At 45.1% G+C, this 14,689-nt stretch overlaps 2 protein-coding genes, 1 long non-coding RNA gene and 2 other non-coding genes across 5 annotated transcripts; all 5 read right to left on the reverse strand.

Moving 5' to 3' along the window:
- Positions 1–833: 833 nt before the first annotated feature.
- On the reverse strand, positions 834–1,862 carry LOC112887491. The gene is made up of 3 exons (XM_025953672.1): positions 1,682–1,862; positions 1,254–1,589; positions 834–1,170 (listed from the first exon to the last, which is right to left on the reverse strand). Exons 1-3 carry the CDS (start codon positions 1,749–1,751, stop codon positions 998–1,000), a joined length of 579 nt encoding a protein of 192 aa, XP_025809457.1. The 5' UTR covers positions 1,752–1,862; the 3' UTR covers positions 834–997.
- Positions 1,863–3,413: 1,551 nt separating this feature from the next.
- On the reverse strand, positions 3,414–3,501 carry LOC112888210. Its single transcript, XR_003227753.1, has one exon. It is a non-coding gene; the product is annotated as a small nucleolar RNA snoR27 (small nucleolar RNA).
- Positions 3,493–4,318, reverse strand: LOC112887613. The gene is made up of 2 exons (XR_003227600.1): positions 3,832–4,318; positions 3,493–3,707 (listed from the first exon to the last, which is right to left on the reverse strand). It is a non-coding gene; the product is annotated as an uncharacterized LOC112887613 (long non-coding RNA).
- LOC112888209 lies at positions 3,912–4,004 on the reverse strand. The gene has a single exon (XR_003227752.1). It is a non-coding gene; the product is annotated as a small nucleolar RNA snoR26 (small nucleolar RNA).
- Positions 4,319–4,748: 430 nt separating the features above from the next.
- On the reverse strand, positions 4,749–12,471 carry LOC112886196 (mitochondrial proton/calcium exchanger protein-like). The gene is made up of 15 exons (XM_025952009.1): positions 12,290–12,471; positions 11,369–12,015; positions 10,948–11,260; positions 10,623–10,769; positions 10,430–10,518; positions 10,261–10,353; positions 9,603–9,729; positions 8,818–8,882; positions 8,565–8,736; positions 7,469–7,684; positions 7,293–7,340; positions 7,032–7,178; positions 5,765–5,847; positions 5,300–5,415; positions 4,749–5,191 (listed from the first exon to the last, which is right to left on the reverse strand). The coding sequence occupies exons 2-15, from the start codon at positions 11,965–11,967 to the stop codon at positions 5,106–5,108; spliced, it is 2,301 nt and encodes a 766-aa protein (XP_025807794.1). The 5' UTR covers positions 11,968–12,015; positions 12,290–12,471; the 3' UTR covers positions 4,749–5,105.
- Positions 12,472–14,689: the final 2,218 nt, after the last annotated feature.

Below are 14,689 nucleotides of genomic sequence, written 5' to 3' on the forward strand. Positions count from 1 at the left end.
TGGGCCTGCATTCTGTTGCATTATTAAACCGCTGTTACAGGAAGCAACAGACAAGAACGAGAGGTACACCATCAACACGAGCAGAAGATGGTAATGGAAGATCTACTGAAGGGAAAGCACAAATTAGTGAGCGATCTGAACTCCGGACCGTCACACGAAAGTGGGCAAACAATCTGAAATGCCTAATGTTTAGCTGCCATTCATGGCACAACTGTCGCAGGTTGATCAACCCGAGAAGGCATCCCAGTCATCGATCAACTATCCTGTACGCGACACTTGCCCATGGACCGATCAAATCAGGCCACGGTTCTCTTGCTACGGATCACGTCAAGCAGAAGAGTTCAGAAACAACGAGGCGAATCGCGCACCAGCGTAGGCGGCAGGGCTTGCCGCGAGATCCCCGCGCCGCCGCCACCCGCAGGCCGCAGGGGGAGGGACACGACACGCGAGGAAGACGTGGGGAAATAGCCCACTAGCCGAGGCGTCGGCCCAATAATTTGTGGGAGGACAGACGACGACAGCGAGCAAATTTATGGGCCGGACTTTGATTCTTACTATAGGCCAACAGCCCAAGAGAGAAACCCTTGTCCAGCAGCCCACTTGGTGCATGATGCTCAGCCACCAGTCTGTCTTTCCATTTCCGGTCAAGAAGTCAACCAATGTATAGTGATCTCTTTCTATGCCGTCACGGGACACTGGGGACGTGTGGCGAGCAGGGACACAAGCAATACTTGCAATAAAAAAAGATGGACACATTCCTCTGAAATAAAAAAAAAAGCCGCAGCGGAAGCATGCACCTGCAGTAGTTGATACGCACTGGACCAAAATGAACATCACACGAATGCAGCACCGTACGGCTTTATTTCGTACTAAACAATGGAGCTATCTCCCTCCGATACATACATACTATATGCGGAACACTGGGACATCTAGAACTGACTGACACTGCACAAGGGCGTAAGCTATTCAAGTAGTCGACGACGCTGCGTTTATGAATTCACCATTCTTCACATGGAGGTGCCGCGACCACCGGAGGCTCGGCCGGAGGAGCCACCGCCGGGGGCGAGACCGGAGCCACCACCGGAGCGCCGAGCGGCGCCATACCGCCCATCATCATGCGGCGGTTGCCGGCGTTCCTCTGCGCCTCGCATAGCGCCGGCAGCGACATGCCTGCACCCAGTTCGAGAAGATCGAGAGAGCGTGTTATATATATAGCCGATCAAGAGAGACACCGATCAAACGCGTGCACGCACCTTCACCGGCGGCGAGGGTGGCGTAGAGGTCGACGACGTTGGGGCACCCGTGCTGGCACGCCGGCGAGCAGAGCGCTCGGAGGGCGCGGCGGTCCTCGGCCGCGGCGCTGGCCACGGGGAAGCCCAGCGCGGCGCGGTCGGCGCCGCAGGCCCGCACGCAGGCGTCGGTCTCGACCCACCCGGCGCCGGCCGCCAGCCCTCTCGCGCCTCGCACCGCCGACGTCTGGCACCGGTGCGCCCCCTCGGGCGTGCGCTCCAGCACGCACCGCATTCCGCCCGACGACACCGCTAACGCGCACGCGTCCGGCGGCAGCTCCCCGCACGCCAGCCGCCCACCTGCGCGACACGGCCGAACCACGCATCCGCGTCTTACCTTCCATATATGGTCTCGTGGCAATCGTAAAGAAACGAAACGGAAGGATGCGTACCACGAGCGGACTGGACGGCGCCGGCGAGGACGACGAGAATGGAGAACGCGACGGTGAGGGCGGAAGCCATTGGTGACGACGCGAACCGGCCGAGCTCTAGCTTGCCAGAGGTCAGGAGAGAGCCAGGGCTCTAGCTGGAGACGGAAAAGGGAGTGGTAGTCGTGTTGCTACAACTCGGTTCGCGTCGATGAGCTGGTGAGGGAGGATGGGAGAGAGCTTGGCGTTTATATACCGCGAGCTCGCACGCGAGGGGTGTCAGGTCTCAGGTGTAAACGTGCGAGACGACGCGGCACGCTGTCTGTCGAGTGGCGACGATGGTCTGAACCGCCTGCCGTGCCCGGCCTCTCTGACCCGCATGCAGCTGCAAGCCTGCGAGAGCTCCCTAGATTTCGCAGAAGAAGCTTGGCAAGTGCTGGCGATTCACCGTATCGTCCGGCGTTTCACGGGAAAAGGACGTCTCGTGTTGCACGCGTCACGCGCCAGGCGGCCCGCCTGGTTAAACAAAAGCCGACGTGATCGAGAGGCTTTGCGATCTGCGGATCGCCGTGTCGTCGCGTTCGCTTGGCCAGATTGTTTTCGAGTCGATCCTATGAATCTGCAGAGACCTCGGTCCATCGGGGGAGGTATTTTTACTTTTTTTTTTAATTATTAGTCAAGTCTTCTGAAGAACCAATGCACCTTCAGACCACACGACAGCGCAGCGTCTTGGTTCTGGTTGCATTGCGACGACACGTTACGAATTGGCTTCGGCGATCGCGGCTACCAAATCAGACAGCAATGCCATGGAGCACGCAGGCGACTCGCTGGGAAAAGTTTGGGCTCAGAGAGCCTCGGACCATGCATGCAGGTCAAAAAGTAGTTTGTAAACAAGTTTGTCCAAATAAGCATGTCTGTCAATGGGCACGAAACCGTCTTCATTTGATTTGGGCTGGTTGGTGCGGTGGACGCGTCGAATGTGGCCCAGCGGATTTGAATCTCAGAAAAATGAAGGATGAATGTAGAGGTACCAGCACATCACAGATGCTAAAACCATCACCAGCCTTGCTATTAGCTAGCTCGTCTCCCAGAGGGCAAGTGTGTGTGCCTGATTTCTTTCAACGCGATGGAGCTTCAGCAGTTCGTTTGCAGAGAGAACAAAATAATCAAGGTAGGTTTGCAGAGAGAAATCTGGCATGGAACTCAGCAGGTAATGGATTCTTCAACACCTTAAGTGGTTGTTTGGATCTCATAATTAAATTAGATTCAGTAAAACAAGTTTTTAGAGGATTTTTAGGAAAACTAATTTAGCTAGTTTGTTAAGATCGTGTTTTGTGGCTCAAAAGAAAGGATGTACTAGTTTTGTTGAAACCAACGAATAAGTTGTTTTTCAAAAAACAAAATCCTGGTTTTATGGAAATCATGCTTTGGTTAATCCGGTGTTAGCCAAACAGCATTTTAGCGATAGTTGAGGTAATTTCGGTTTTAGCAGATCTGGTTTTGGCCTAATGGTTGATCCAAATCCCTATTGGTTGCAGAAAGATAAAACGCACGCAGTTAATAGTTGCATCTATTTATTTTTTTAAAAAAAATAGTTGCATCTACTGATCCTGGCTCCACGAATCAGAATTCAGAAATCCACAAACACATAGTGCAAGGATGATTGTGTAGGTAATAAAACATCACAGATGCTCCTAAACATAAACATCAGCTGCCAAAATTTCTTGACTTATGCCAAATATTTTATGAATTCTGCCATGGATCTCAGCAGGTAATGTGTTCTTCAGCACCCTTCAAAAGGTTGCAGAAAGATAACGCAGTTAATAGTCACATCATTGATCCTGGCTCCAAGTTTCAGAATTTAGAAAATCCACAGACAGAAACACAAAGTGCAAGGATGAATGTGGCAACAATGGTGTTCCAGAAAAAATAAACATCAGCCGCCAAAATATTTGCTTCACTCATGCCAAATCTTTTAGTGTCTGATTAGCCGGTCTCCTGGAGGGCGAGTGTGCGCTTGGTTTGATTCAATGCGAGATTCAGCCAGAAACTGATGCAATAAATTAGTCGGGTTAGGCGTGCAGGGTGAACTCCGCTGTGGATCTCAGCAGGTACTGTATTCTTCATAGTCATATTGCAGAAAAGATAACGCAGATAATAGTTGCATCAACGACCTGAATCCAAGTGTCGAAATTCGCCAATCCGCGCCACCAAGAAACTAAAAAATAGCCAAAAAACAGAGGAAAAGGTACGAGAGCATCTCAGACAACAATCCCCAATGATTTCTTCACCGCGCAGCTCAAAGTGCAAGGATGAGTAAATATGGATGTAACATCACTGATGCTCTGAGGAAAAGAAAGAGAAGATTTTGAAAAGAAATCGAATTCCCACAGCACAAAAAACCGAAAGATGATTAAAACGGAAAAGGTAGGGCACAACAATGGATTCCATCTCCCAGCACGGGGTGAAGGACCGGTCAGGTGACGGGATAGATGAATTCTGAGTCACGGACACCGCAGCGGTGAGGATAGAGTAGCGACGAGCTCCAAGGACTAGCAGCGAAGATCTTGAGGTGGTGGCGCGGTTACAGAGAGATGGAGGATGACCGCAGGGAGGCCGCTGGCCAAGCTCGAGGAGCCGCCGCCGAACAAGGAAGAGGATACGAGGGGCACAGGTACCCGCGGCTTCGACGCTTCGTGTATTTGTGGAGTCGGCGTGCGAGTCCCTAACCCTAATGTTCTGGTGGGCCAGAAGTTTAAAGGACCACTGGGCTCGTATTCGGCCAGAAGTTCATACGGGCCTTTCTGGCTTTGATCTTGGGCTAGATTGCAGAGATGGCAAGCAAGAACGCACACGGATTATGATGCTTCTTTTTTTTCCGATATGTACAACAATAGAATCGGGGCCCCTGAAACAAAGGATGTTGTAGTGTGCCGGCTATGCTACGCAGCTTGGAGCGATTCCTCATATTATTACGTTCGTGCCAGTGACATATTATGTCATAAGAACACCAATGGCGTAAACCGCAGGAATACGGAAGGATTAACTAAGAAACTCAAAACACCAAATGCATAAACATAAAAAACCGTGCTTAAACCAAAGACACCGATCGGGAGCTATTTTAGAACTCGAGATAGACTCAATATCTTCAGCATGGAGGGTAGCTTAAGACCAACCGAACTGTATTTCCACTTCCACAGCAACCATCCAAAACTTCGGTTGCCAACGACCTGCCGGGCCACAGCTCTGCGTCTAGCTTATATGCATGTCACCGCTCACCATCTTTACAGCGAGTTTTCCTTACGTATCACGAGCCATTCTATCGGGCACAAAAAACCGGCTGTATTGCCTTTCGATCAATAAGGCGCTGCCATTATATGCCGAGATGTTTGTAGTCTTCTGCCTGAAATAAAATGCCACCTATCCTAAATACGCGGGTTATTTCCAGCTACTGCCGCGCTTCTTCTTCCTCGTCGTTGTGTTCCTCTGTATGCGATGCTAGCCTCACAATATCTTCCACGAGGATCTTTCCTTCTGTAGGCACCCAGATGTAAAAAGGCAGGGCACGATGAGAAAATCGGACATGAGCTACACAGCTAGAGTGAACAGAATGCAATGCAGGTGGCCAGGGGGTGGGCGGACCTTTGTCTTTTGAAAGGTTGCTGATGAGCTCTTGCACGCCTTCCTTCCCGATGGTGTCCTTGAGATAGGCTGCCGCGGCCGCCACCTCCTCAGGAGTAACCTTGCCATCATGGTCCCTGCGCATTAAGTGCAAATTAGAATGTCATGCTAATGACAGATGTGCAAGATGATTTTGGTCAAAATGAGCACACACTAAAGTTTCTTAGACAGGAGAACCACTCATATAGGTGCAATTTAATTGAGAAGGACTGTTCTGCTTGAAGGATGTGCCTAGCATATCTCATTCGTGATTTAGCTATATGCAATAACATGGCAATAACAATTCACAGGACATGGATGGGTAAATCATAGAAACAGGTGACAGAAATGGGCCGCTCAATGTCAGACAGAGTACCAACATACCGTAACTAAACAAAATACAAAACAACATATAATAAAACAACTTGAAACACAGAAACGACATACCTATCAAGCAGTTGCCAGCGATTTCCAATCTGTGCATCCACATCATCAATCTCCTTTTCTAATTCTTGAAGCATAGCATCAACCTGAAGGCAGTAAAAATATATGTGATTCAAGTGAATAACAAATCCCTGAAAATCATAAATAATCAATACTACGGGTAGGTTGCCTACAGTAACCCCTACAACAAGTCAACGACTTATTGTGGGACTTAAAAGCAGATATCACTCTTGAAACTAGATATCCTTTGAGGTTTTAACTGTGCTAGTGAGATTAGATACTCCTTCCAGTTCAGTTTTTTAGGTTTGTTTTAAGTGAGCATATATACTAATAATAAAACCAAGAGAAATACAAGTAAATGACCAGGCTATTGCTATTACAAACACATTGTTATTTGTTAATGTGAGAGACTACTTAAGGAGTGTTTATTTATAGCTACTGGAGACTGGAGACGATAAGAAAAACTAGGGCAAACAATGAAACATATCGATACATTCACAAAGATGCCTTATCTTTTGAAATATAGTATGTCAATCAAAAGAGAGGGTAAATGGTGGTTTATTTATTTTCTTCAAAAAGATAGTTTATTTTGTAACTGTAGGCATCTCACCAAACTAGTATATGTTAGCACAAACAAAACATCAAACTGGTACAGATCAAACCAAACCTAAATCTTGGATCCAGCATTTTTCGTCTCATAATGAGTTATTTTAGGTTTTGAAACCTTTTTGTTATGTATATACACCCATCATTAGCATTCCATTGCAATTATGAGTTTTACAGTATAAATTAAATGACTCTCATCAGAAAATGGTACTCACAGGAATCAAGTGATGCATGTTTCCTGTATGGCGTGTTCGAGAAAAAAAAAATGTTTCCTTTATGGCCTACTAAAATGTCAAAAGAAATGACCAATTCAGCCAGATTGCTATAGTTAACAACTGGATCCATTTGTTATGATTACTATCTACAAGTACGGCTACCAAAGATTCAAAAGATACTCATTGATATTCAATACTCTTGAAACTAAAAATCAAAGGCCAGGGTAACCATTAATTCTCATAAATAGTAGGCCAAAGTTACAATAAATTGATAAAACTGTCTGCGAGTCAAGTAGCATTTTGCACTCTTACATGTAAACTTTTCAGATATCTAATCGGTAGGTTCTAATGTAAATGTCCAAAAATAGTTGGCAGCAGAGTCCTTAAAAACATACTACAGGAGATATGCATTTTTTGTTATTGTAGCGTGCATTAAGAGAATCTCTTACCTTCTCAATCAGCGCTGACGAGACTTTTTCTTCTGCAGCGACCTCAGCATCATGGTCTGTCTCTTCCCTAGCAGCAAAATATGCTTTCTTAGCTTCTTCTTCGCCTTCAGTACCCTCTTTTTCGAGCATGGAGTTATATAGCTCTATCTGCATTCAGACATCCGGACAACAAAATCATATTAAACCTCCATGATATGCTATATGTCATAAACCTGAAGATGAATGCATGAATAATTGCTCTACTTTTACTTCACACTATACCTCCTTGTTGACAAGGCTCAGGAACTCCTGACGCTCCTTGCTAACAGACTGCAATGCAAAGATGAAAGTTAGATAAAGCCATAAAGGTCAGGAGAGACCATTGTTCTAGAACTATGGTGATATTACTGTTCATATGTACAGTTACTAATTAAAAAACAGATCGACTAGGAACATACAGAGGCAGATGCAAGCACAGCCAATGCACGGCTGATATTGCAGAGCTTTTCCTTGTCATGTTCTTTTGCTTTTCTCAGTTCTTCTTCCCTAGCAGTAGCATCAATCATTTCCTTCAACGCGACATCCTCTTCAGCAGCCTCCGGTTCTTTCAGCTTTTCCTCCTCTTCTTTCTTTTGCTTTGCCTTTTCTTCCTTCTCTTTCTTCTTCTCTTCCTCCTGAATGTTTTTAAATACAAATGAACATCAGAAGCACAGATTTACAACATAATACAATGATTCTAATATAAGGATAAAGAAATTCCAGTTCCTATACTGGATAATTGTCAAGCAAACTAAATTAGCAGATCGATTCAACTATTTTGTTTCGTATGAATAAGGATAAGATAGTAGCAATCCATCTAGTATGAACCTTAAAGGAGTTTATGTGAGTGTAGTGGAAACTACACAGCAAGGAAAACATAAACCATGAACTGGGACACTAGGCACAGATATCAAGACGAGTTCTATTATTAAAAACATTTTCAATTTAGTCTTTCAATTGAACAAGTTCCAGCTTGATTATGAAATAGCATAAACTATGCACTGAGAGACATTAATGGCTTGTTTGGATAGATGGATTACTGGATTAGGCCCAGTACCTTTAAATTGGGCCTAATATCTATGTATCCGAACCAAACTTTGTAATTTTATCCTCTTTCATCAGAATATATAACACATGATAAGATACGAATAGGAAACCCCAAGAGGTTCAAGCATGGGATCCATCATATAAGGGTGACATTCAAAATTGAGTATCCAGGCCTCCGGGGTGCATATAAGGTTGGGGTTGTTAGAAAATACTAAAGCTATAGCTTAACTACTTGAGATAATTGTGTTTTTTGGACTATGTTAACCATAAATAACAAAACTAATAGAAGCACATGCCCAGCCCTGCCAAAATATGCAATAAGCACGGACACATTCAGTGAAGGGAAATTCTCTATCAGGTTAACAGCACTGCTCCCATGGTGGTTTTATATCTACCCAAATGTCATGGAGTCATGGTCATAGGCGGCTAAGAAAAAAAATATACTTTCAAAATACAGTTCTATATCACCTTGATAAGCTCTTCCTGCATCTCAAGGAATTCCAGTTTTCTTCTCCTCTCAGAAACTGAATCCTCAGATGGCAATACTGTCCCAACTGTATCCACAACTTCATCTGGTAGAGAAGATAGCGTTGCAACAACAGCCTCCTCAGGCTTCATTCTCCCAGACACAGTAAAAGCTCTGGAAGAGTTACCAAATTTAAGAATGCAAGCACAAATGTAAAATAACATAACAAAGTTGGAAAATATCAACCAAAATTACCTTGAAAGTATGAGAAGTGAAGATGGCACAGCATGGTTAAGTGAGAGGTCCAACCAGTCTTGGAGCTGGGTACAAAATGTGGTTTTAATGAAATTTACTAGTACAGTTTATCATGCATTTACATAGCTGTTATATACACAAAATTTTACTATCAGCAAGTTAAGACTTGTGGTTAGAACACAAACGCCAAGCAATATAATTTCAGTCTTTCAGACATGTCTTAGTTACGAGTGCTAGTTGTAAGTTGTAACTTTCCTTCAACAGTACATCAGACCTCGAACATGCTTTACAAATTGTTTTTTGGAGTAAACATCGCAACTAATAAATAAAAAAGAAAAGAGACAAGAAGAAAACAGCTAGTAAGAGAAGTAAACATGGCACTGAGAAGCTTATAAAGGTCCTTAAAGTTAGCACCAAAAAATGTATTCTTTGATAAAACAGAAACCAAGATCTACATAAATAAATACTTCATTCCATATCATGAGTCATTCCAATTCTAAGGCGTGATTGTGTTAGCAAGACAAAATTTATTGTTGGCTGAGATGGCTGGAATATCAGAAATAATTAACTCTGCATGTGGTGCTGCAATTAAATTAAGAGTAACTAATGGAGTGAGAGTGTTTAAAATGTCTCAAAAAGTTGAGTACGGAACAAGAATGGATGACTCAAATAACTGTAATATGAATGGCCAACATAAAGGTATAAGAAAATACAGAACATGAAAAGAAGAAATTCATTTGAGAAAATACAATACGAGATCATGTGCATATCATAGTCCAACAAACCTGTTGGCGCATCTCTTCAGTTGACAGCAGGCCTAGGTGACCACGTTCCCGGCAGGCTTGCCGAAGCTCTTCTTCAGAAAGAGATTCAACTCCCTCAGCTTGAATCATCTTATCATCATTCTTAATGCTGCAAAGATAAGTACCATTAAAGTAGATATTTTGCACCAGCATTTTAAGAAGAAAGTTAAAACTACAATGAAGCTAATGTAAACACCAACAGAACAAACGGCAAAACATCTCGCAACTCAATTAAATAATAAGTAATCATGAAACTTTCTTATGTAGACAAAACAAATCTAGGTGCTGAACCTAAAAGGTTATTTGACTACAAAAATCTAATGCAGCACAGAGAGTTTTAAACAAAATGAGGATGACACCAAATGCCTGCTAAGCTTGCACAGCCACAGAAAACTGCCTATTTGCAAAGTCTTTAGTTGAAAAATAATTAATGTATTTTACTATTAAGCAGTCCAACTAGAATCACTTGAATTTTCCATTTAGATAATTGTCTAGTAAGGTTTCTGAAAGAACTATCAACCCCAATTTTTCATCACTGTTTGATATACAAGATTGACCATTTCAATTATATTGGCATATGCATATAAGAATGCATGCAAGTTAATCAGCGTTGAGTTAGCCTCTTCATTTAAAAACTTACTCTCGCAGTTGTTTGCGAAGCATGAATCTCAAGTAGTGGTCTGTACCAAATGGCTGGATACCCATATATTTGCACATATTTACCAAGCGTGGTCTGCAGGAAAATCAACTGTTTAGTCACAAGTGCAATTGTGATATCAATTAACACAGATACTAAAGGAGTACCTAACCTGCTCATGTTATCCAGAGTAAGTTCATCGTTGAACAGCTTCGCGAAATTCAAGATTTCATCATTAGAGACGCGTTCACCTCTCCTAACCTAATTGTAATCAAGATATTATCCAATAAAGAATATAGAAAGCAGTTCCCTATACATACAGCATAATTATTCCAGTGGCAATGGAGCACATAAAGAACTTATACCTTGTTCAAAAACTCGTCCAGATCTTCAGCTGTCTGTTTTGTTTCTCCACTACGCGATGTTTGCACTTCCTTTGCCATTTCTTTTGCGGTATCTTGCAAAAATTTTGCATACTCCATCCTTGCTTTCAGTTTCCTTTTTAACGCTTCCTGTCAGGAAAAGAAGAAGAATACCCTTGAGCAAATAAAATTGCACTATGATAATGTTTGTGGTTTCCATACAAATTGCACAAGATATGGCTTGTGACAAACTTCCGGCAGCATTTTTGCTTGAGACACATAACTAAACAATATAATTTCATGTACTTACAGAAAGTCAAGTGCATACCTGTTCTTTCATTTTGTCCTGGAAAGTTGACGGCAGCATGTTTGGAAACAACTTGAGGAACACCGGCAGTAAGAACTCCATGAATGGAACAATGATGAACACAGCAAATGGTACCAGTCTGAAGATATCAGCTGTCGTTCGTGTTAGCTGTTTTCTCTCTCTTCTTGAAAGACTCTTCCCACCAGCAAGCTTCACCAGCAATCTTGATGAGATCTTAGCATCTGCCCAGAGTAGCTTTGTCCCTAACCAGTAATGCTGCAGTGTTGAAATGAATTCATCCTTCCAATGTTTAAGCTTCGCAGCCCAATCAGCCCTTAACAAACAAACAGAAAGTTAGTTTCGTAGGATACACTGTTACAGAAGAAACAGACAGATCAATTTTCTTATAAATATCATTTAAGTAGAGAAGAAGAATTTATACCTGCTCATTGAAGCAACAGCTCGGAGAGCAGGACCAATACCAAGAATTCTTGCCCAGAATTTCTGCATAACTGACTGGCCAGCCTTCAGAGATTCTTGTACCTGCTTAGCTTTGGCTTTAGCTTTTGCAGTGCTTAGGCCTTCCACAGCCTGATCACATTCTTCTGGGGATGCCTCCTTTTTCTTTTTAATCTGCTTCTGGTCTTCACTCTGTTCATCATCCGTATCCATCTTAGGTTGCCCTGCAGTTGCAGTTGATGCTGTGCGGACTGACTGCAACAAAGATCTAGCTCCCAAAGGCAGCCCAAACTCATTCCTTCCAATTCCACGATGAGAAAGAGGAATCACGTGAGCTGGACTTCGCAGAAACCCATTACCAAGACCTAGCAGATCCTTCTTGACCAAATTCACACTGTATTGCTCCTTCTCACATTTGGAGTCCCCAGAGCTTTGCTCTAGAGGCTTCTGTGCTGTTCTTGGCTCAACCTCCAAACCAGATCTTCCACGTTGGAAGGTAGAGAAGGGGGAAGATGAGAGGATGGGTGTGTTAACATGATCCGAGAGATACTTCCTTCTCCTAATGATTGCCCTTGAAGCCATACTTGATTGCTTCTCAATTCACAATATAGAGGCCAGGCATGCACAAATCTGAAGAAATCAAACGATCAACAGGTGTAAATTGACCACACAGAATGAGGGGAAAACTAACTAATCATATCACTGGGCTCGATAGGGGCCGATTCAATCTGATCCTTTCACTACCTGTATGCAGCATACCCCAAAGGAAGACTAAATCATAACTGCAAATGCCCCCGCGACCCCCACCCCACACATACCCACAGTGAAAAATCGCGGAGAAAAAAGATGCTAAATTCATTGAGCTCGACAAGCGCCGGTCAAATTCGGCGGGGCGGAGGCTCACCTGGCGAGGGACGCGACGCCGACGAGCTGCTCGCTGCGGAGGGTGGGAGTGGGGTTTAGGGTTTTGGGGGAGTAGGAAGGAGGTGATGGGTGTGGGGGGAACCGGGGAAGAAAGGGGAGAGGCGGAGGGAGGGATGCGACGAGCACGCGTGTGGAGAAAGAAGGAAAACGTTCACAGGCTCACAGCTCGGACGGCAAGTGGAGGACGTGCAAGATCACGGGAAATGGCCGAGCCAGTGGGCTGCAGGCCCAGTTCTAAATGCAGACGCCCATTCGGCCCACGCTGGAATGGCTTGACTGCAGGCCCAAAATAAAACGTAAAATCGGGGAGGCAGTTTTTTTATAGGAATATGCCATATATTAATAAGCAAGGCAGATCAAAACTATACCTGACTGTTTGGCCTGGTGCAAACAGGCCGGCCCGCGGCCTGGCCATTTTGGCCCGGGACGAGCACGGCCCGGCATGGCTTTAATCGTGCCCGGGCTGGCCTAGAGCACGCACAGTGTCGTGCTTGGGTCTGGCCGTAAGCCCACCGGGCTGCTTCGGCACGGCCCTTTTGGCACGGCGCTCGGCCCGGGTGGCCCGCTGTGCACAGGCACGGCCCGGCATGGCTCGGCACGGCCTGTTTGGCCCGTTTAAGTCTATCTCTATGACTCTATCCGAACCCCCAGCTCCCCCAGTCGCCCAGCTCGTCAGTCCCACACTCCCACTCCCCCCGACCCCGACTCCTCATCTCCTCGCGATCCCATCCCGAGCCCCACTCCAAACCCTAACCCTAGTACCCTACCGCGCCACCACCACCGCCGGCCACCGCAGTACCGCCCGGCTCCTGTCCGCCCCACCGCCGCCACCCATCGAAGACGAAGGCACTAAGCTCAAGCATCGGCACCACGGTGGCGGCCACGGATCGCCCCTCCGCGGGGCGCTGGCCGCCCTGCGAGGAGCCGCCACCTCCTCTGTCAGGGGCCGGTGGACCCCAACCTCCTCCGTCGGGCGACCCCAACCTCTCCGCCACACCGCACGTCGCCGGCCGCCGGGTTTCGAACACCACATCCGGCGCTCCTCCGCCGTAGTGCTGCATCACCCAGATCCTGCGCGGCGAGCAGAACCCCTCCTCCACGCCGACACCTCCTATCGGCCGCACCCCCACCTCGTCCACACCCTCAATTCCTCCTCCACCGCACGCCATGGCCGGATCTGGCTCCGGTTCCGGCTCCATCAACGACAATCTTCGGGCCTGTGGGTGTACCGGGGACGATGAAGACAATGTTGGCGATGACAGCGACCCCCTGTTTGGTGGTAGCCCTGGCACGCAGCCAGACTCGACGCCGATCAGGAACCGGAGCCCTACCCCGAGCACCGCGAGCACCCAACCTACTGGCACCAGCAAGAGGCAGAGATCGTTGACATCGAATGTTTGGCAGTACTTGGACCTGCTCGATAAGGACGTCGATGGTAAGACTGTGAGGTATGGCGCCAAATGCAAATTCTGTAAGAAAGTATTAACTGCTAGATCTAGCATAGGTACCGATCATTTGGGAAGGCATGTTAGGTCTTGTTTACGTAAGCAATAAGCTGCTACTGCTACTAGTCAAACAAATTTGCATTTTGCTCCTGATGGCCGTGTGGCACACTTTGAGTATAATCCTGCAGTAGCTAGAACTGAATTATGTCATTTGATTGCTAGGCTATATTTGCCTTTGAGTCTTGGTGCTTCTGTTGAATTTGAGGAGTACATAAGGAATGCTCATAATTCTAGATTTATACATGTGTCTAGAGCTGCGTTTGGTTCAGCTTTCTGAACCTGCTTCTACTTTCAGAAAGCATAAGCTAAACCAAAGGGGTTCAGTTTTTCCGTAGCTGCTTTGAAAAGCTGCTTTTCTATAGTACAAATTTGAAAGCAGCTTGTACCCTGCTTTTGCAGTTTTTCTAAATTTGTGAAAACTAAACACCTACTATTGGTCACGTATATACCCTTTCAATTCTTTTTTATATATAAGAAAATAAAGATTTTCATATATAGGAAAATAAAAATAAAAAGAATAAAAAAAATTAACTCCAAATATTTTCATATATATATAAAAATAAATATTTAAATGAAAAAGAATTTGGTCATCACAAAGAAATATTGTATATTGTCAATTTGCATAAAGACAATATATAACTTTTTTACGGTCGACAACTCACAGCAGTTTGAACTAAACAACTTTCAGCTTTTTCACAGCAGATATCTCACAGCAGCTTTTTCACAGCAGACATCTGACAGTAGCTTTTTCATAGCTCGCAGCTAAACCAAACGCACCCTAGAACTACTACTACTTCTAATCTTGATGCTTATTTTATTACCAAAATTGCTGAAGTTAAATCTTTATTGTCTGAAGCATCTTGTGTATGTTTGGC

The sequence above is a fragment of the Panicum hallii genome, chromosome 3 (genome assembly GCF_002211085.1).
Source record: "Panicum hallii strain FIL2 chromosome 3, PHallii_v3.1, whole genome shotgun sequence".
Classification (NCBI taxonomy): domain Eukaryota; kingdom Viridiplantae; phylum Streptophyta; class Magnoliopsida; order Poales; family Poaceae; genus Panicum; species Panicum hallii.